At 33.3% G+C, this 22,571-nt stretch overlaps 1 protein-coding gene across 1 annotated transcript in view; it reads right to left on the reverse strand.

Moving 5' to 3' along the window:
* The window catches only part of DACH1 (dachshund family transcription factor 1), a 426,163-nt gene that overhangs the window by 106,896 nt on the left and 296,696 nt on the right, over positions 1-22,571 (reverse strand). The window contains exons 5-6 of the mRNA XM_059378140.1: positions 7,624-7,759; positions 4,242-4,376 (exon numbers count right to left, since the gene is read on the reverse strand). Coding sequence (XP_059234123.1) covers positions 4,242-4,376; positions 7,624-7,759 — 271 coding nt within the window. The remainder of the gene's footprint in view (positions 1-4,241; positions 4,377-7,623; positions 7,760-22,571) is intronic.

A 22,571-nucleotide genomic window follows, 5' to 3' on the forward strand; every position in this document is an offset into this window, starting at 1 on the left:
TTCCTGCTGCTTCTTAAATTATTTCTGCTTCTAAAATGGCAGGAGTCACCAATGAAAGAAAGTCCTCAAGAGTCACCAGTGAAAGAATGTTTTCATATTTTTTATGAAAACAAATAAAGGGAAAAGACTCAACTGAAAGGAAAATTAGGATATGTATTAAGAAAAAAATACAGCAAAAAAAGAGAGAGGAAGAGAGAAGGGGAGAAAGGAAATGCTTTTGTATTTCATATTTATTTCACATACCTAACATTCTGTAAATATTTACCCATTGATTATGTCATTTCAGTACACTTAGTCCAAGACTGAAATTCAACGTTAATTAGTATTTCATAGTTCAACAATATACACTTAACTTTTCTATAATCAGAAAAAGCTGATACTATAAGCTTATCTGTATCATACATTTAATTTTTGGTAAATTAAAAATAAGATACATTCCATAATAATAAAAAAATGTGCCTATGGAACAATACGAAGGTGTAAAACATGCTCAAAAATGTGTTGAAAAAAGTAGCAATTTAAGAAACACCAAGGAACAAATTATACATGAGAAATACTGTAAATTAGCATCAATGGACAAATATGCGGGGAATAAACAGAAAGGTGCTGCATAGAGGAACAGTGGGTCTATTTATATAACCCAGATGTCAATTATTACTGCCCCTTCCATCAAATTATAACTGAAGGAAAAGATCAGCCATGATTTTAAGATCCAGAGAGCCCTAGGGAACTTGGAATCTGTTTATAAAAGTTTAGAAGAGGTAAAATTGGTTTTGAAGCTTTGAGCTATACCACAGTTTTCCTCAGTATATATCTTTGACTAAGCCCTTATTTTAGTCAAAGTTTATAATACTAAAAGCATGTCTCCTTAAACTTGGGATGACTGATACGATATTATGTCTATTCCTTCTGATATACTAACTCGGTTTCACATTTACATTTTGAATGTACCTTAAACTCTTCCGAGATTCAAAAACCTATTGCTGTTTTTAAAAACAAGAAGTGAATTTACTCAGCAGTTAGTACTTCTGAATTAGAATGCCTTCAGCTAACGGGGGCTTAAATATTCTAATGGAGAGGAGTTAATAGCTTTTTAATATTAAGAAGATTTAAAAATACTTAAAAGTTACAGATGATTAAGATTTTAAACCACAGTGATTCTCAGCATACAAATTAATTTTGGTATCTATTTTTAAAATCAATGTTTTCTAAAGAATTATTATGCTTTGAATGATTTAAAGTGGTAAGCAACAAATTACATATAAGAAGTTTGAGCCTAAAATGACACAAACATATAATTAATTTCTCTACCAATGTCTCTAAATTAAGTCACTTGTTTTAATACAGAATGTGTAGTAAGAAAGTTGCAGGGCTAGTATGAGGCACATGATATATGTAGTCATGAAAGAAAACAATTTCTAATTTAGTAGACTCTATCAATCTAGAAAGCCATGAATATTTACTGTTGATTCAGTATGCTGAAAAATAGATAAAAGAGAGTGTATAGAAAAGAAAGAGCAACATATAACAAATTAGTGTCAATACCACAATTTCTAGGATTACATAACTACATTGGAAATCACACATTCAATGGTAGTTTTATATTCCTAGGAAGAACATTAAAATAAACATTTATTTTCCCTTATAAAATATACATTAAAATATTGGAAAACCATTGGCATATAGCCAATGTCTATTCTGACAGCAAAATCATTTTAAAAACTTCGATAGAAGTACCACTATTAATATAGAAAGTTTTTGTGTACACTCATCATCAGAACATCCTGCTATTTCATGTAAATGTAACTTCTAAAAGTTCTATAATTCCACCTTGCACCTACTAATACTTAAAGAGTGTAATCTTTATAGTTGTTTTAACTTTCTCTCACCATCTCTTAGAATCTCCTAAAGATTCAGCCCAGATCAGTATGTATTCATAGATTGCTTGGTCTGTTTAAAGCAAATGGAATTACACAGATGACTCAAAGGAGTTTATGGTCTAGTATTGGGATTAGACCAATTGAGATATAATTTCCGAACAAGGGAAATATTGTAGTGAAGATTTCTGGAGCAGGCCTATGGGAAAAACAGAAGTAGGTCCCCTCAAACAATGTAATATGGTATTTCAAGGAAAGGCTCCATGATGGCAAAATTGTAATAATAATTTTAAAAATAGATAAATGGATAGACAGAACCCATGAAAAAAGTAATAGGAAAATAGTAGCATACCCAGCTTGAAGCATCAGTGAATGAATCAGGTAAATGAAGCTATTTACCTAAAATTCCAGTGCAACTCATTCCAATTATGCCATTGATCATGCCTTTGATGGTGTCCTCGCCACCATCTTTGGGCTTTTGCTTTTTTACTCCCAGCTCTTCTCCACTAGGTGCTGCAAAAGAATTAAACCCTAATATCCTGACATCCATTGTATGTCATAAATTAACTTCCCTCTTATATATTCCAAGTAAAACGATTTATGTAATATCCATGAGAAAACTGAGAAATGAGTCACTCGCATTATTTTCTTCTAGGGCTTTATTCTTTTTTTTTTTTTTTTAAGATTTTATTTATTTATTTGACACAGAGAGAGAGATCATAAGTAGGCAGAGAGACAGGCAGAGAGAGGGGGAAGCAGGCTCCCCACAGAGCAGAGAGCCCAATGCGAGGCTGGATCCCAGGACCCTGAGATCATGACCTGAGCCAAAGGCAGAGGCTCCAACCCACTGAGCCACTCAGGCGCCCCTAGGGCTTTACTCTTATGCAGAACCTTGATGGAGAATGGCTGCTTCACCTAGACAATGAATTCTTTTATTTAAATATTATTACTTAAATTTAAAAAGTCTTATGAAGCTTTATATTTTCTCATGATGCTAATTTTTGTATTTCTACAAATAGGTTTTGATGAAATATAAGAGGTATATGTCAAAATATGTGTAAGGGACAATATATATATTTTTATTCATTGTTGAAGAACAGCTTGTGAAAAAACTAGAATTAAGTATTTAGGTACCATCTGGCTCACTGATATATTGCATAGTGTCTACCTAGCTTAGTAATAACATTTGATATCAAATTTCAAAATAACAAATTAGGAAGTTGTCTTAATACTACTCTCACTTATACCTAGATTTTGACATATTAGCACCTAGAAAAGATTATCATTTTCTCATTCACATTCCATAATGCAGATAATCTAATTTGTAGAAATATGTTATTCTTTCTCCCTAAGGGCTCAGCATGACTGTTTTTATGTTGGATGGGAAAAGATCTTATATAAATATTCTTACTTTAGGAGAGAAAAAATGCCCCACCTTAACTTGATCTTCCTCTAATCATTTCTTTCTGCTTCATTAATTATTAAATATCCAATTTTATTTATTTTTCCTTTTTGACAACTAATTGTGTTTTCTCTGCAATCATGTTTTCCAAAGAAGTGATCCTTTTCATAACACTGATGATTTGGTATTCATGTTAAAAAAGACAGTCAAAGTACCCATTCTATATTAATAAGATTTAAAAATATTAAATTAAGATGAAAAAGATTTGGGAGGGCTCTTTTATTCACAATCTAAACCTTACTATTTGAAAAAATAAACTTACATCTACTAGCACAAATTTTTAACATACATATCAAAATGATATTTCAATTTCTTTATGAAAGTCCTTTATGAAATAGGGCATGAAAATACCAATATTTGCCTGTGAAAATGAATTGAGCTGATACAAATGTAATATAAAGAGAAAACTTTCAGCTTCCTGCCCTCTGGGCTTTGCTATTTGTTACATATAATTTTGAAACAACTAGTACATTGTTTGGTTAGATTCACTTCTATTTCCTGATTGGTCAGATGATGATATATATTTTAATCTAAAAATATTAATAATAATCCTTTGTATATTTTGAGCTCTATCAGGTATAGAAAAATGACATTTGGCCCTAACGGCATTGAGAAAGACTAACAGTAGGGTCTTTAGAAACTCAGTGATGACAATTAAAACAAACAATTGTCCACTTTTTCCATGTATTGGAAAGTAAATTATCACCTACCTGTGGTATAAGGAAAAGCAGATCTTTGTTCACATCCTCTTTGCTGAAAAGGCTTAAGTTTTACCTAATACTGTAGGTTTTTTCAATGTTTATATGCCATCTTTTGAGGTAGAAGTATACCTCATTCTGTGATTAAAATCTAGCCCACATGTTGAGCAGGAAAAAAAAAAAGTCCACATAATCATACATTACCTTTTTCAATATGCATCCTTTTCGATTCATGTCCTATATCATGACCAGCCAAATCTCCCTCTTTGGGCCCAGGGAGTACGTTTGGTGATAAACCCATCAGCATCTGGTTCATGGACAGCCCATTCTGATGGACAGCTGTGAAGCCCAAAACAAAAGAAAAAAGACAAAAACACCATAACACACAATGTTCAAACAAATTAATTAAACTCAGACTCAAAAATAAATAAAATATAATGGTCTAACTTAATGTTTTAATCTATCTCTAAGAACACTGAGAAGTGAGAACTATGAAAATGTTTAAAGCAGAAAAATATTGGAATTGAAAACATTTTATCTTGTTTTTATTTCATAGTGAATATATATATATTTTTATATATCTAGAATACTTTTGAATGGCCTTACCACTACAACCTCTAAAAGCTGTTAACTTTTAACTTTAAGGTGCTAATGTAACTGTTGCAATATTCATATCCTATTCTAGTCAATAAAACGTAAGGTTTCAGACACCAAAGTATTTCTGTAAAAATTGGGTTTGAACTCAGACTTGAAAATACAAGTGCCCAATTAATATCTATTGAATGGTTGAATGAATAAAAGCTATAATTGCTTTCTTGAACTATTAACAGTAACATGTCACTATTGAAATAATAAAGTAGATGACAAAACACCCTTACGATTTTCAAAATCCAGTCAATAAATTTCCTAGTAAATTGCCCATGAAAATCTTAGTTTTGTGTATAAAACTGTATGAGAACCCATCCCATAAAAACTTACCTTCTCTAGAAAAAGGAGATTTTTTTTTAAAATACTATAAGAATATATTAGGAATTAGCATTTGAAAATCACCATAGCAATAACTGTGTGAGGGAAGTGTCTTCAACAGATGATTCTAGAGGAGTGGAATGGAAGTCTGATGAAAAATATAATACTTATATAGTCTTAATATATCTCCTCACAAGACTTAATATTATAACTTATTATTTACAAAGGTTTAAAAAAAGAGTAACATTACAGTACATAAGTCTGATAGTCACCACCTTAACCAAGAGATAGTATGACAAGTATTGGAGGAATATCACGTCTCTTGGAACAATGTACTGAGAAAGACACATGATCATGTCTCTGTGATTCCTGCCAAAAATTCATAATTCAAGGAACGTTTAATCATGAGAAAACAAAAACATCCAATCAGAAGGAAATTCTACAAAATAAATGACCTTCAAAAAAAGATTGTCAAGATACTGAAAGATAAAAAACAAAACAAAACAAAACAAACAAACAAACAAACAAAGAACTGTTCCAGATTAAAAGAGACTAAAGGAATATGACAAGTAATTTCAATATGTGATCCTGGATTGGCTTTCGGACCAGTAAGGAAAAACCTTTTGCTATTAAAAACATTAGAAGAAAAAAATAAAAAATTATATTAGTAGGAAAGTTGGTGTAATTTGAAAAAGATTTATAGTTTAAACAATATACTATAATAATTTTAATTTCCTGATTTTGATCATTGTTTTGTGATTGCATAAGAGAATTTCCTTGTTTCAAGAAGATAAACAATGATGTATTTGAGGTGAAGGAGCATAGTGTCCTTGTCATTATGTCTCCGGACATTAACGTGCCATTATGTCTTTATCAGGAGAGCTTTTTCAGAGACATTGTTGACTGGGTGCATCTGACTGATGAGTGTGAAAGGATTCTTTGTATTATTTTTTAAATGTCTGTGCCAGTCTAATTTAAAAAAAAAAATTAAAATATGCATATGCATGAACATGTATTTACGTGTGTGTGTGTGTGTGTGTGTGTGTGCATGAATTTGTGTGCAAGTGTATGTATTTCCACTTGGACAATTATGGTAGTTCAAATATGCAAAAATTTCTCCTCTGTTCTATCAAAAATAAAAAAGAACACAATGATTCATTTAAAACATAAATGTATGACAAAATTCTTTCAAATTTTTCCCTATCTGCCCATCATTTCCATTTAAGTGTTGTGAAAAAATATTTTACTTTCTCTAGAAGAACAGTGTCTTTTCAATGATGACATCTTATAAAAGCATTAAAAATGAAACCAGTATGCATCATGAAATTTCTGGTTCTAGTGTCAGCATTGCACATAAGTATACAGAAAATATTTTATACGAAAGATGGTTTGAGGTAGTGGGAGCCAAGATTTGCCAGCCCCAGAAAATGTCATTGGTTTAAGAATGGTTATAATCACTTTTATTAATACACAGCTATATTCATCTCTTACAAAATTAGGGAAATATGTTTTAGACAGGCCAAACATAGAATTATGTTGAACTATATAACTTTCAATAATTAACTATTTTTAAAAATAATTGTATACAATTATTCAACCTAGTATTTATTATCTACCTCAATAGCATTCATCCTAAGGATTCTTGCTTTATGCAAATAAGTAATAATAAATAAATAAATTTCTGCTTAATGACTTATAAATATACTTTCTAGCAAATGTTTTTCCTATTATAGAAATATTCCCAACCACCAATTAACTTCAGCCAACTATGTGTCATTAGATGAAGTTTATATCACAAACACGATTTCCTAAATAAAGTAAATCCTGGAAAGGATACAAAGATATTGATTTGTCAACCAACACAATCACTGCTAATATGTTTGTTGTATTGGAAAAACAATATTAGATTCTCGACACAAAATATGGATACAAAATAACCAGTTAATTGAATCGCATTTTCAAGTTTACTCTTCATTTTCTTGGTTAAATATCTGAAAATGTGATCACGAAATAAAAGAGCCCTTACAATTTAGAATTTAACAACAATAACATATGACAACAATATGCATTATTGACGTACTAATTCAAATTCTAAAACTCAAGCAACTTAAAATTCTTCAATCCACTGACCATCAGAATGACGAAGACATTTTTTTTAAAGTCAATTACAATGAATTTCAGTTTTTTAATTCCTCTTTGTAGCTATGTTTGTCAATGCAACGGTGAATTTTGAAAATTGATAAATTTTAAAACCTGGTAAGGGGTGGGACTGAAGAATGAAGTTGAGTAATCCCCAAATCATATCCTTAGCCACTAGATAGCTGTTGAGTTGGAGGTGTTTACTTCAGAAACTAATCTAGAAGCTTACTTTCTCTGTTTCATAGCTCAGACCTTTATGTGTGGCATCAAAGAGAGGGAGTTTATATCAGAACCTGTTAATGTAGCACCATACCTCATGATACTGCAAACTGGGAAACATAATTTTGAGAGATGGCTATTGCTACAGAGCTTCAGAACATGATACATCTGAGATCTATTTGGAATGAGGGCATTTTGATTAGAAAAGCCAGCTGCACCTAATAAAGTTTAAAATGGTGACAAGTAAAAGTATGAGACCTACGGATTCTGTCCGAAGAGCTCTCAGTCCGTGCGGGAGAGCTGGAGACGCTGCTGCTCCGATGGGATGATGGGTGGCTGCCAGGCCTCCGGCCCTCCTCCAGAGAGGGGGCAGGTGAAGGGCTGTCTGGGACACGCTCCTGTGGCACCAGGGGAAGGAATTGGGGGAGAAAAGAGGTAAATACATGGGAACGTTACTTAATGAATGTTGATTTTTGTTCATGCAGTACTGTAGAAATGTAAAGGAAATAGATTCATCCTTCACTGGCATTTTAACCCTTTATCTTGAGCAAAGCCAAAGTAGGGAAAGACAAGTTAGGAAACAAGTTCTACAGGCAAGCAATAATGGCAAATGTGTATCCCCTCTCTGGATAAAAAGGGAGGTCAGCAAAGATGACCCTTTTAGAACCCATTAGAACAACAACAAAATAACAGAACAAAGCAGGTTTCAAGTCCAGACAACTATCAATTTAAAGAATTCTCTATGTTCTATCGCTGTGGCAAGTGTGTAAGGATCATTTAGCACACAAATTATCAATGTGACAGACCATAATAAAAACACTAGAGGAGTTATTAACAGCTTTTTCATCATGGCCCTGCTCTGGACACACCTGGATGGTCACATTTTAAGGCGTCATAGAAATCGATTATTATTTAACATTGGAATAATTTTTTTGATCCTAATAATTTTCAGACTACCTGTTTCTCTCAGCTCCAACCCAATCACATATATGTATTAGAGGAAATTCATGAAATATATATTAGTTGTATCCTAGGGAAGGTTGGTATCCTGTTTCCTAATACTATTGTATTAACACTTAGGTCCTATCCCTGTCTTTCCTGCTAAGCCCTGAACCTTCCCCATTAGACTAATGTGCAAATATATCGTATAACTGTCTCCAATGAGCTATTATAAATGGAGTTACAGATTAAGAAATAAGATACTCTACTTATTAACATTTTCTTCTTTGAGCAACATGATATTTATGCCTTCAGATAGCAAGGCACATAGGCCTTGAAGAACTGTCTTTTCAATAATTAATAAATATTTGAAAGGTTAGAAGTAAACTACATGATATGGAATAAATCAGTAGTTCTTTATTTGGGTGCAAAAATGCAAATTTTGAAAGAGCAGACTTTAAGAGATGTAAAAGAGAAAGTTCTAAAATGTAATGGACTTGTAGGAGGTCAATCGACCATTGAGAATGAGGGTCTGTAATACCTATTGTCGGTCTCAGGGGTTCTATTAGTCCCGTGATGGTTCCCAATCTTGCTCTGCATTAGAATCACCTGGGAAATTCGTAACATGCCTGTGCCTGGGCTTCCTTCCCAGAGATTCTGTCTTGCTGAGTATGAGGGGTTGAACCATGTCTCCAGAAAAAATGAAGTCCTGATCCCCAGTACCTGTGAATGTGAATTTCATTTGGAAAAAGGATCTTGGCAGCTGAAATTAGTTACAATGAGGTCCTACTGGAGTAGAGTGGGCTTTTAATCCAACATGACTGGTGTCCTTACAAGAGACATTGTGAAGATAGGAGATTAGAATTGAAGAATGAAGAATGAAGATAGAGATTAGAATTACACAGCTGCCAGGCAAGAATGCCAAGGATAACCAGGCACCACCAGAAGTGATGGAGAGGTGAGCAAGGGTTCTACCTGAGAGCTCAGAGGGAGCATGACAGTGCCGACATCTTGATTTCAGACTTCCAGTCTCTACAAATGTGAGTGGACACATTTGGGTAGCTTCAAACCACTCAGTTTATGATACTTTGTTACAACAGTCCCATGCACTAAATCAGAAGTGGAGCCCAGACTTCACTTTTTAAGACTCCAGGTGATTTTAATGTGCGTCCAAAATTGAGCACCACTTGTCTCACACCCATTTAATTTTTCAATCCTGAGCACTGTTGATAAACATCTTCCACAGATATGTGGGGGCTTAATTTGGGAAAAGCATGACAAATAAAATGAAAATAAGCAGAAAAATGACCAAGCCTTCTGCAAAATCCATGAATCAGCCAGTTTCCCATTATATATTCCATGGAATAAAAAAGGCCCATATAAAGTTCATGACAAAAGATTTGCAAGATCAATCAATACTGTAACCAAAACAAAGGAAAAAAAAAACTAAATTCTTCCAAAAATTGCAATGCATATTAGAATCTTATTGTAAAGATAATTTTTTGTATTTTAGGAGCTTTTGGACTGGTCTAAAATGTGTGGATTGGTTTCTGTAAAAGACAATTAAGTGAAGTGTGTAAACCTGGCGATTCATAGACCTGTACCCCTGGGGATAAAAATATATTATATGTTTATAAAAAATTTAAAAAAATTTAAAAAGGACAATTAAAACCTCCCAAAGGAGAGATGTATTATCAATATTGTACCATATAACACTCGCCCTTTACCTTAATTGATCAGAGGTTAAGAATTAAGTGCTCTATTTTCTGCAAACAGCAACACAGACTGGTATGTAGGTAAATGTAAGCATCACATAATATATTGTCCTACCCAAGACATGTGGGGTTACATTTCAAAGACTAAAAATAAGCAAGTGAGGGAGAGAGAGACATGGGGGCAGAAAACAGGGAAAGAGGAAGACACACACCCTTCAGAACTAAAATTTACTGTTAGATTGTTCAGGGAAGTTTATGACATGACATGCATTTGCTATACTAAGGGATACTAAAGAAAGATGGTATCCAACTGCACAATTTGGAGATTAAATATTTTGAAATTGATGTCTCAAATAACACACAAAAATGAACATATTATCAGTTATTTTTCCAAACTAAATAAATCAAAGGAGGTATACTTAAAAAAAAAAAGACTTTATTTATTTATTTGAGAATAAAAGAGAATAAAAGAATAAGAGAGAAAGAGAATGAGCAGAGCGTGGGACAGAGGAAGAAGCAGACTCCCCACTGAGCAAGGAGTCCACCATGAGACTCCATCCCAGAACCCTGAGATCATGACCTGAGTTGAAGGCAGCCACTTAACCAACTGAGCCACCCAGGCTCCCCAAAGAAGATAAACTTCTAAATGATATGAGTTCTTTAGTCCACCTGGCTAACAAATGACCTAAGTTTCTAAGAAACAAACACATATGATTTAAAAGAATAGAGACTTCATATCTGGATGTTGATGTTACTTCCAATCTTTCCATCATAATTTTGAAAGCAGCTGATACTCTAAATCCTTTTTCTTGACATTCACACCTACCCTAAATTATGAAGCAAACCATGTATTTATTATGTGTTCAGTTTGATGAGTTGTCAAGATCTAGAACATTCCTATAACCCCAGAAAGACTTCTCCTGTCCCTTTCTAGTCAATTCCTCTCGATTCCTATAAGCAACCACTTTCTGACTTCTATCACCATAAACCAGACTTGCTGGTTCTAGAATTTCATAAAAATGAACCATATAGTACATATTTGTGTCTGACTTCTTCACAGCAACAAAACTTTTTTGAGATTCATCTAAGTTATTTCATGTGCCATTAATTTATTCTTTTCTACTGTTGAATATATTCACCTACACAAATATCCCACAATTTGTTAATCCTCTCACTGCTCCCAAAATGCCAGTGAGGTCATGTACTTAACTACTTTAAACAACACTGTGCTTATTGCATCTTTCGAGTAGCAGCTCAGATATGTCTTGGAAGAGGTGTTCTTAATCCTTTATATATAATACTGTATAGAATTCAGTATACTGTAAGAATTTACTATATAGAATTCTTATATAGTCTGTGTATATCTATTAATAATTTATGTTAATGTTAATGGCCTAAATGACCAGAGAAAAACTCTAAGGAGTCTAATCTTGATTTCTAAAAATTCTAATAAAAAGGCAAATGAGTCTAAACTTGGAAGGTAATCCCTAATACGTCTGGTTCTCAACACTTGGATTACACAAAACTACATGGTAAGTATTTGAAAAAGAAAACTCTATACTTTTAATTGACAAAAAAAGTTTTCTAGCTTAACCATTCTATTTTCTTGAAAAAGTCACTGATATCAGTGTTTATTCATGATTACACTTTATTATTTGTCATAATAGTTGTGTAAGTGATCATATATGCAGTGGCACACATTTGGAGGAACAGAGACAAAGTGAGATCTTGAAATAAATCAATCTCTCTGAAGTTATTTTGCAAGTCTTGAGTTTCCTGTCATAACAGACTTCTTACTGGTGCTAATGGAAAGCATGAGAAAATGATTTTTTCCTGAGATATTTAACTCATAAAATACTTAAATATTTAATGTCTAAAATTCTAGCAACAATTATTATGCCATTAAAAACAATTAGTTGTTTTATGTTCCACAGAAGTATAAAAATTATTTCATTAGACAATATGTTTAATGTCAAAGCTTTCCTTAATGATTCTTTTCATTCATGCATTATTTACTTATTCATTTATACATTCAAAATACTCTAAAACATATAATAAACCAGGTTAAAAAAAAAACTAGATTTAAATCTAATGAAAAATACATCTTAAAAGCATAATTTAAGGCTTAGAAAATGTAGGTGAAAGTGTATTTAATTTAGCTTTAGCTTATTTTTACTTTAATTATAACTGTCTAAGAACAAAGGATACAAAGACAATACTTAATACTTTCATTTAAAGAAAATATTTTAATTTATGCAAATTTTTATTATTTAAAAGCTAAGTATTCAATTGAAACTTTCTATAAATTGAGACACAACATATTCAGTCATTCCACTTAATGTATAATTTCAATCTTTGGAACATGATGTATTGTTCTTTGAAGAATTTCATTAAAGTAAAATCCACTGAGCAAGTAAGATTTGAATACATTGTTGCACAATAAATTAATTTATTTCAACAGCTTAATTCTTTTATCATATTTATATGCTTGCCTTTCCAGAGTATGCTATAAGATGGAGAATAATGGAGACAGTAAAGAATTGCTTAGGAGAGAATCTCATAATTATTACTGAAACAAAATAGATAATGAGTTTTATTCAGACATAATAAGAAAGAAGCAGTTCAATGTCTATAGGGAAACTATGTAAACTGGATTTATCATTTCATTTGTGTAATACCCTTTAACCTCCAAGATGGGCCTGAAGTAGGACAAAGAGGAAGAATATTTAATTTAATACTTCAACACACTGCTTTATAGTCCTGCATCATAACTCCACCAATCAATAAAACACAATCCTTTGCAATGTTCCATCTTTATAAAACCAGCCACAATAATAAATGAAAATTTAAGAGGAATACCCTCTCACAAAAAAAAAAGGTCATAAACTAATGGTAGCAGAATAACAATAAAGAAAAGGCTACATTTATTGCCTCTGGGCAGAACAAGAAGCATTAGTCTCTAAGATAATTCAGAATCAAAGGTGGCATTCAAAATAATGTATTCCAAGTTTTTAAAAGGAAAAGTATAAAATGTTTAGTATTACATGTGTGCAGTTGAATATTCAAAAATTATATTGTCTCCTCTCCTCACAAAATGCATTATATTTTATTAACTTAAAATATTTTCTTAGTGTAAGTCCAAATGATCACAACTCATTCACAATGGATTTCTCTGAAGAATTATTTCACTTAGCTTTACTTTATGTTGCTCTCTTTTTAATTATCTGGATTTTCATAAGTTTATCAGTCTGAGATTCCCTGACTGAATATGTTGTAGGACTGGGGAGAAGATATTTCTAACGTTAAATGTTATCTTGATATAACTGTTAACTTAGAAAATTGAAGTTGACTAATACTTTATATAACCCAAACTCCTGAGCTTTAAGACAGCTCACACTTAAATTCATTTATTCAAAGCATATTTACTGAACCACTAACATATACCAGTGTCTTGGGCTCTGGTTATATGTAGGTAAACAGAACTGATGGAAATCCTTTTCCTCATGGAGCATCTGTCATAAACTAGGAAATGTTAGCAGAGTTCAGAAACATATATGTACACTGATTAAGCATGACATCTAAATTCCCTTGTTGTGGTGAAAATTATCAGAGAAAACAAATAGTAGAAATGGGTTTCTGGACCCAAGAAAGTGTTAACAAGGAATTTTGGAAGACACAGTAAATAATGCTAATATACTTGCATCTGTAGAGAACCAGGCAAAACACCATCAAAACTCCATGACTCAAAGTTCTAAAGTGAGGCTTCAAGCAATATTTACATAACTCTTTTTATTTGTTTTGGTGATGATACACAAGAAATACTTAATGTTGCCGAATGTGAAACTGGTAGGACCCCTGAGTATAATCATAAACAACTTAGTTTTATTCTCCGGCTGTCTCTTCAAACTTATTCAGTGGAGGTAGGGGACTCTATTTTATCCTGTATATGTATGAAAATTCAGGTAGCCTCATAATTTCAGGTTACTGTTTGTTAATATAAAGTCTTACAGTTAGTTTAAACAGCATACGGTCTTGGCTCAGGGATATAAGTCATCCCTGTGTAAGAATAAATACTAGCAACCTAATGAAAGGATAGGACTTCCTTCTTTCCCACACTCAAGGAAGGGGGCGCAGAGGGGGGACAGGAAGGAGAAAAAGCTAAGTTCTGTCTTGATCAACTCTGCTGTTTCTTAAGTGGTGTCATTCTCTCTGTGCATGGCAAATGCTTAATGCCAAATTTTTATCTAGTTAAGGCACTGTATATGTTCTTACAGGCTATGACCACACTGAACTGGCCATATGCAGTTCCTTAAGGGTGTAATTTCTCTCTATGTTCCTCTGTACCCTGAATGTCCTACATAGTTAAATCTGGATATTTGATTCAAGTTGAGCTTGGGGCAAGACTGTCTCATAGATGGTTCTGCATGCCCCTTGCTGTCTCCTGGGTTGCATTTAATGATGCTGGCTCACACTGATGATCATGACCTAGACCCTACTACCTTAGGACTGGCAATTTGGTGACATTCTAAATATATCATTCCTCATTCATTTGTTTGTTTATTTGTTTGTTTTTGGCTAGACGATTTATAAAAACAGAAAGTTCCCCTACTGAATTAATGATTAATCTGAGGAACAGTTTGTATGGGAAACCCAGGAAAATGCAGGATTCCACCCTTTAATGTATCCTTTGTTTAAACATTTATTTGTCCTCTAAAAAGTCAATTCCCCAGATTTCAAAGGTGAACTATGAGTTTGTTAATTAGTATTATTAACAACTTACGGGTTTAAATAAATGTGTTTTGGGGGTGCCTCTGTGGCTCAGTTGTTAAGCATCTGCCTTTGGCTCAGGTCATGATCCCAGGGTGCTGGGAGTCCTGCATCCGGCTCCCTGCTCAGCAAGAAGCCAGCTTCTCCCTCTCCCACGCCCCCTGCTTGTGTTCCCTCTCCCTCTGTGTCTCTATCTGTCAAATAATAAATAAAATCTTTAATAAATAAATAAATAAATGTGACTTGTTTAAGTACATTGATGCAGGGATACTTAGCGGTGATTATGTTTTAACACTTTCTTTTTCTTGTGAGCATCCTCTTCATATTTAATATTAACACCCAAATAAACATTAAGAGAATATACTTGTTTTTTCTAAATCCAAGTAAAAATTCAATGAAGTCAACTTTTCTGTGAAAAATATCTAAAAGTCATGCATACATCTAGAGTTATTTATGATTGCCCCAAAATAAACTATTCTGTACCTAAAAACAAACATAAGGGACATGACATTGCTCTAGGATTTTCATGTACTCTGAGAATCAGGTCACTCCAGTTCTAGTTTTCATAATATTTAAACATTTTAAACTTTATGCACGTAAAGTCCTATTTACTGAATAGTACTTTAAGGACCTACTTTGAAGAGAAGTATTAGGGAATGGAAATTTATACATTGTATTTCATTTTTTTCGATGTTTAATTCTTTAAATGAGATTCTCCTAAGGTGTCTCTGCCTCTGTCTCTGTCTCTGTCTCTGCCTCTCTCTCTCACACACACACAAGAGTTTGGTGGAGAAGACTAACAAATTTAAGTCATAGTCCTTGTTCTCAGGAATCCCTATAATGTGGCAACAAAAAAAGATGTTTATCAAGAATGTAGAGTAATTTGAATACTGCCAATTTTCTCAAAAACAATTCTGAAAAGAATGAAATCTGGAAAAAAATGCATTTAAAAATCTGCTTTGTATACCACTGCATTACAAGCCCCCCCCCCCAATGCAAATTGCAGTGCTTTTCTTAGGTGAAGAGGGCTGAAAAAGAAAAAAAAAGTTCTTCTTTACGATTTGACTCTATTTCAGAAGCTTGACACAAATTTCTTGTAAGATTCTAGAACCTATTTAAAGAGATGTTTGTGAATATTTGGGGAGAAGATAATGTCAGTGTACAAAAACTTCTAATGATGTTATTTATAAACACTAATTCAATCAGTCAACAACCTGATAAGGTAGGAATGTCACTAACCCACTGTGACACAGCTATTAAGTAACTTTATCTGAGGTCACCATCACAAAGAGGTGGTAGAACTGGACTATCAACCCAAGAATCTTTCCTCCATAACCTATGTTTTAAACCACCAAAATAATCTGTCTGCCTTTCTTTTTTATTTTTTTTTAACAAGAACTATTTTTTTCTAAGTCCTTATGATATCATTGTGAATTTATTAAATAAAATGTGAGAAAAATATTGATTCATTCAGGGAGATTTGGGGTTACTTGATGAATGATACCTAAAGAGAATCAATTAGTAGAACATTTCAGCCTATTAGGAATTCTCTAATGACAAGAAGAATTAATCTCTTGATTTATACTGTTTATTTTCCTCAATGATTTAAGGTAGTACAAGTAATACATCCTTTTACAATTTGGAAATGATACAAAGATTGTATAAATAGCTAATATGATAGTTTAGAATGTCAAGATTCAAAAGTATCTGAAGAATAGCCTCCAGTTATGGAATGAATAACTCACAGAAACAAAAGACACAGCATTGGGATTATAGTCAATGATACTGTCGCAGTGCTGCATGGTGACAGATGGTAGCTACACTCGTGGTGATTATAGCATAGAGTATAGAGAAGTTGAATCACCATGTTGTACTGAAACTAATATAACATTGTGTATTGTATTGTCAACAATACTCAAATTAAAAAAAAAAAAAAGAGTTAATTATCTAAAAAGCCTAAATCAGTGGACTGGGAAACACACTTAATACGGACAAATGCAAATTCCTAGTAAAAGAAACAAAGAATTGGCTTAATCAAATTGGCTTAATAAAATTTCATATTGAAAAGGCATGTCACTTAATGAGTCACACATTCAGCTAGCAAAACAGTTTTATGAATTATGATGACATTTATAAACTATTGTCCAAACTGAGGCTTATGTTCGTTCCAGTGTCTCTTCACTAGCCTGTTCACTTGTAGAATATTGTATGGGAAGGGTTGGGACAGGGTGTGCTTTAAAAAATGGTCAGCCAAGAAGCCTGATGAGAAATGGTCAAAGGAAATGAGGATATTTGGTCTGGAGGACCAAATAGGTACTATAGCAGAGGTACTAAACTGTAGGTATAGTACCTATACTATAGGTACTATAGTACTATAGTACTATAGCAGAGGATTTGTTTATTTAAATGGCTAGAACACAGAAAAATTAGTAGACTTGTTTCTTCACGGAGAATGTAATAAAGTTAAGGTAGCAGCAAATGTAGCCCCTCCTCACTCTTGAATTTGCTAAAAATAGAGTAAGCTTTCCACAAAACTTAGATATATAAAAATGGCTAGGGAGGATGCAAGAATTGTTACCCCACCGCAGGGAAAGCTGGATTATGTAACATCTGACATCTCAAGTCTATGTCTCTTCATTCGTAACATTCATAGAACATTAAACAGCAAAAATATAGGAGTCTCACTGATACATGATAGACTAATATAGAGCATATAGTAATTCAATATATATACTTACAGGCAATTGGCTATTAGGGATTTAAATTAGAATTATTGTGTAAACAATATATGCCCATTTCCTCCTCAAAGTTATTTTACTAAAATTTTTCCAGTAGTCCAAACCAATCAGCAGGAGAAAATCTAAGTTTAATTTTGGCAGACTCCATAATGAAGCTTTGCCTTTAAAGCTATTTACAATGTTACAGTGGTATTGTCTTCATCTATGTCTATAATTTTCTTTTCCGTGGTCCTTTTAGTTTCTTTTATTTTTCCACACCAAATCCTGTTGCCCCATAATGTTTGAGAGTTTAGCTTTAGCTGCATCAATTATCCACAGCCTGAGATTCACATGTGTTTCAGTTAATCAACAGCTCTTATATGGGTATCAGCTATGACTTTCTGTAAAAAGCCAGCTAGTAAATATTTTGTTCAATTCTGCTCTGTATGTGAATATAGCCATAGACATTTATATAAAGAGAGTAGCTAAGTTCCAAACACATTTTATTTATGGACACTAAAATTTGAATTTATAGAATTTTCATGTGTCATGAAAAATTCTCCTTCCTATGATATTTTTCCCCACCCATTTAAAAGTGTAAAGCCATTCTTAACTCACAGTCCATGCCAAAACTGGGGAAGCAGGGTGAGTATCACCCAAGGAAACAACATTTGGACACAGTTCCATTGCATGTACTAGTATGTACCTTCTCATAAATAAGTTTATGAGAAAGTCATTGAAGCTCCTTTACCTTCTAGAAACAGGTAAGTATAGAATGCTTTAAAATATGTAACTCTGTTACATATTTTAAATATGATATTTATTTTACATATGATATCCATATTCAGATACATATTACTCAACAAAGTGAGCTTTGTTTTCACTTCTCGTCTGTCCTATAAATTCTTTTTTTTAGGGATTTATTTACTGGACAGAGAGATATCACAAGCAGGCAGAGCAGCCAGCAGAGAGTGGGGAAGCAGGCTCCCTGCTGAGCAGAGAGCTGGATGCAGGGCTCGATCCCAGGACTCTGAGATCATGACCTAAGCTGAAGGTGGAGGCTTAACCCACTGAGCCACCCAGGCACCACTGTCCTATAAATTCTTATTGCCATTCTCTTGTAGGTTGAGTTATCATTTTAAGTCTTGTCATTACTCTCAAAAATATAAATGGTAATTTCCAGCACATGGAAACCCCTCAAACTTCTATTTTCCCTTCAAAGGCTACTTCCCTAGTTCTATCATTCCTTCAGATGGGGGTATATCTTCTTCTCTAGCATTTACATTTCATTTTTAATAGGTCTTCACAATTAGAATCTTTTCAGACAAACAAAGTTGCAAGCATTATTCTAATTGCCCACTTCGGTTTCATACTATTTAATATGACACAGGAGTCAAACATTTTCTTGGGGAAAATAAAACTTCCCTCATTAAATTAAACACACATATCACGGGAGTTTACTGAATACTGGTTGTGCTACAAAGTCTAGTGTATAGAAATTTAGGAAAGTTGATTTATTAACATGTTTTCCCTAATATTTAGAATTCTGTAAAGAACCTATTCTCACCCTTATTCTCTGAGGCCATTCTCTCAATTTTTTACCAGTCTGGATATTTTTTTTTACAAAAATTACTAGAATTGTCTCATGCTTTTCTTGAAACTGTTTGTTCTCTATGATCCTTACCTGTCAGCATCAAATTTGAAAGTATATAGTTGGCCAGGCTCAGAGGAAAGGGACAGATAGGCCCTTCAAAACTTCACAATGACCAACGGATCTTCACTTTGACTTTGGCAATTAAAGCTACCAGCTCTGATTTACTAATGATAAAAAATAAATTAAAAACTATCAGTTTTTATTTTCTCTAATCATTCTTAATTGGAGCCATTGTTTCTTATTTAACTACTATGACCATTTATACCACCAGTGCATTCAAAAGTCCATAATTTCCTTTAATCTATCCATAGCCAAGTTTCTGAAAATATTTGCCCCAAGAGACTAGGAAATGGGATATCACTATAATGTGGGAGGTGTTGGCACACATTTCAAGACACAGAGCTCCATCCCTTTCTTACTACCTTTTTGCATATTTCCTTCCTTTTTCCCTATCTCCCTCCTTTCCACTGCCAACCTTAATTTAAGAAACTACAGGAATGTTGCCGACTTTTCAGTAATCTAGACTGTTTTCTATAGATGCCTTTCAGAGGAAACCCAATTCCTTCCTCTTACTTACCTAAACTCTGACAATAAAGGATTTATTAAAGGAAGTTTCCCTTAAGTATTCTAATCAACATCTGATAAAACACAAACTATTTAAAAAATATATCTGGGGGTGCCTGGGTGGCTCAGTGGGTTAAAGCCTCTGCCTTTGGCTCTGGTCATGATCTCAGGGTCCTGGGATCGAGCCCTGCATCAGGCTCTCTGCTCAGCAGGGAGCCTGCTTCCTCCTCCTCTCTCTCTGTCTGCCTCTCTGCCTACTTGTGATCTCTGTCTGTCAAATAAATAAATAAATCATTAAAAAATAAATAAATAAAAATACATCTGTATTGAAAATATAAAACAAACCAAGCTTCTAATGTAATTGGAGTCTTTTGGATCCATGTGCTACTAGCTGATGTCCAAATTACCTAGATAAGAGTTTATAACAAAGTCACCCATTAAGATTTTAAACTGCTGGGGCACCTGGATGGCTCAGTGAGTTAAAGCCTCTGCCTTTGGCTCAGGTCATGATCCCAGGGTCCTGGCATCAAGCTCCGTATCCGGCTCTCTGCTCAGCTGGGGGTCTGCTTCCCCCACCCCCTCTCTGCCTGTCTTTCTGCCTACTTGTGATCTCTATCTATCAAATAAATAAATAAATAAATAAATCCTTAAAAAAAAGGATTTTAAACTGCTAAATTATGCTCTTCTGTCATATTTTTCCTTTAACTATGAATCTAAATCTTGTCTAAATGAGAAATTATAAAAATTCCCAGTTTCAAGAGTGAACATTATATAATTAATATTATGAGAGTGATTCTCTATAGTAATCATTACTAAATTTTCAAAAATTAGAATAATCACATTCTATAATACTTAGTACCTTTTCTTTTTCTTTTTTTTCTTTTTATGTAGTGTTCACTTGCATTTTCTCAGCTAAAGATTTTTAAGTTGATCTGGGTCTTCTGTAATATATATATATTTATAGAAAATAATGTAATATCTATATATCATAATATAGAAATAATATAATTAAATATTATAATCTATTTGTCTATCTATAATTTTCCTGATATGGATACTTCAGAAAATGATATGAGGGACTAGTATACATCTTTGTTTATAGAGCCATTATTGTAAGAAAAACTGCTATTAGCATATTATTCAATGTTTTATGTAAGTAGTCGCAAGGTCTTTTTTCTTTTTAACGTATAATGACATTACCCATCATTTAGTATATACAGAGCATTATAATTGTCCTAAAAATTCTTTATTCTCTCCCTATTCATCCCTATCATGTCCTGGAACCACTGATCTTTTTAGTATCTCCATAGTTTTGCCTTTTCTGGAGTGTCATACACTTGGAATCCTAGTGTGTAATCTTTTTGGTCTGGCTTCTTTAACTTACCAGTATACATTTAAGTTTTCTTCATGTCTTTTCACAGCTTGATAGCTCATTTCCTTCCAGTTCTGAATAATAATTCCATTACATGGCATCAAGAGTTTAACTAAGCTACTCTATGGTATTGCTGCCTAAGTATCTATTTTGTTTGGCCAACTCTCCAGGAGGGACTTGCAAACACATACATGTCCCAGAAAGCAGCCACAGAGTCACAGACAAATGTAAGTCCCTGATAGGATCTCCAACAGCATGTGAGATTAGCAGTCTCCACTTACATAGGACCCCTGTGGGGTTTACCAAAATGCAGTTCTTCTGGTTTTAATGAACCAAGCTAGGCCTAGCCAAGGAACCTCAAAGTATTCTACCCATGGACCTTAATAACAGGCATCTGTCCCAGCTCCTGCCTTGTTCTTTTTGAACTCTGCCTTGACCTCATCATGTGATCCCTTGAGGTACACCTCTGGGTACTTCCTCTAGGACTCATGAGTAATAAAGTTCTCTACTTCAGTTTTTCTTTTAGTCTGTTATTGGACCATGATTCACCATCAAGCACCCTATGGTCCATTTAACAAATGTTAATTTAACAACGTCACGAGGTACCACTTTTTTTATCCTTTCACCTATTGAAAGACATCTTAGTGGTTTCCAATTTGGGGCAATTATTTTTTAAAAAGCTGCTATAAATACCTATGTGCAAGTTTTTGTGTAGACATAAATTTTCTACTTCTTTGGGTAAATACCAAGGAGGTGGCAAAATATACAATCATATGGTTAGAGTATGTTTAGTTTTGCAAGAAACCACAAAACTGTCTCCCAAAATGGCTATATCATTTTGCATTTTTACCAGCAATGAATAAGAATTGTTAACAGGACCTTTTATGGAAGACATGCTCCAGAGGCTCCCTTAAACTCAGGAAAAGAAGGTAATGATTATGTCAGATGAGGATGAGCATGAGGTATCTCTTAGTTTAAAAATTAATTATCTATTCTGACAGTGCACTTAAAGTAATTTGATATAAATGCACATTATAAAATAAGTGAAGAGTATACCCATACACATATAGAGGTATACACATACCTCCCTACACAAGGGGAGGAAGAGAAAAAAATTGTGTATATATACACACAAGTGATTTTTGTATAACAACAATCTTATCTTCCACATAGAGTGTATTTTTGAATTTATAAAAAACAATGAATTTTATCATTTTGTTTAGTTTTTTCACCTGCATCATATTATCTATATTTTATATGTAGAATAGAATTAGAAAGATTGAGTCGCATGTCCAAGACAACACAGCTATTGAGTGGCAAAACCATAATTTAACACTTCTTGTCTTCTAAAAACAAATCAAATACTTTCTACACCTTAAGGCTCATAACACCATATGTGTATACACAGACATGCCCTCCTACATACAACCATTTAAACACACACATTATTTGAAATATATCAATTAATTTCCTATGTTTTTC

The sequence above is a fragment of the Mustela nigripes genome, chromosome 15, assembly GCF_022355385.1.
Source record: "Mustela nigripes isolate SB6536 chromosome 15, MUSNIG.SB6536, whole genome shotgun sequence".
Classification (NCBI taxonomy): domain Eukaryota; kingdom Metazoa; phylum Chordata; class Mammalia; order Carnivora; family Mustelidae; genus Mustela; species Mustela nigripes.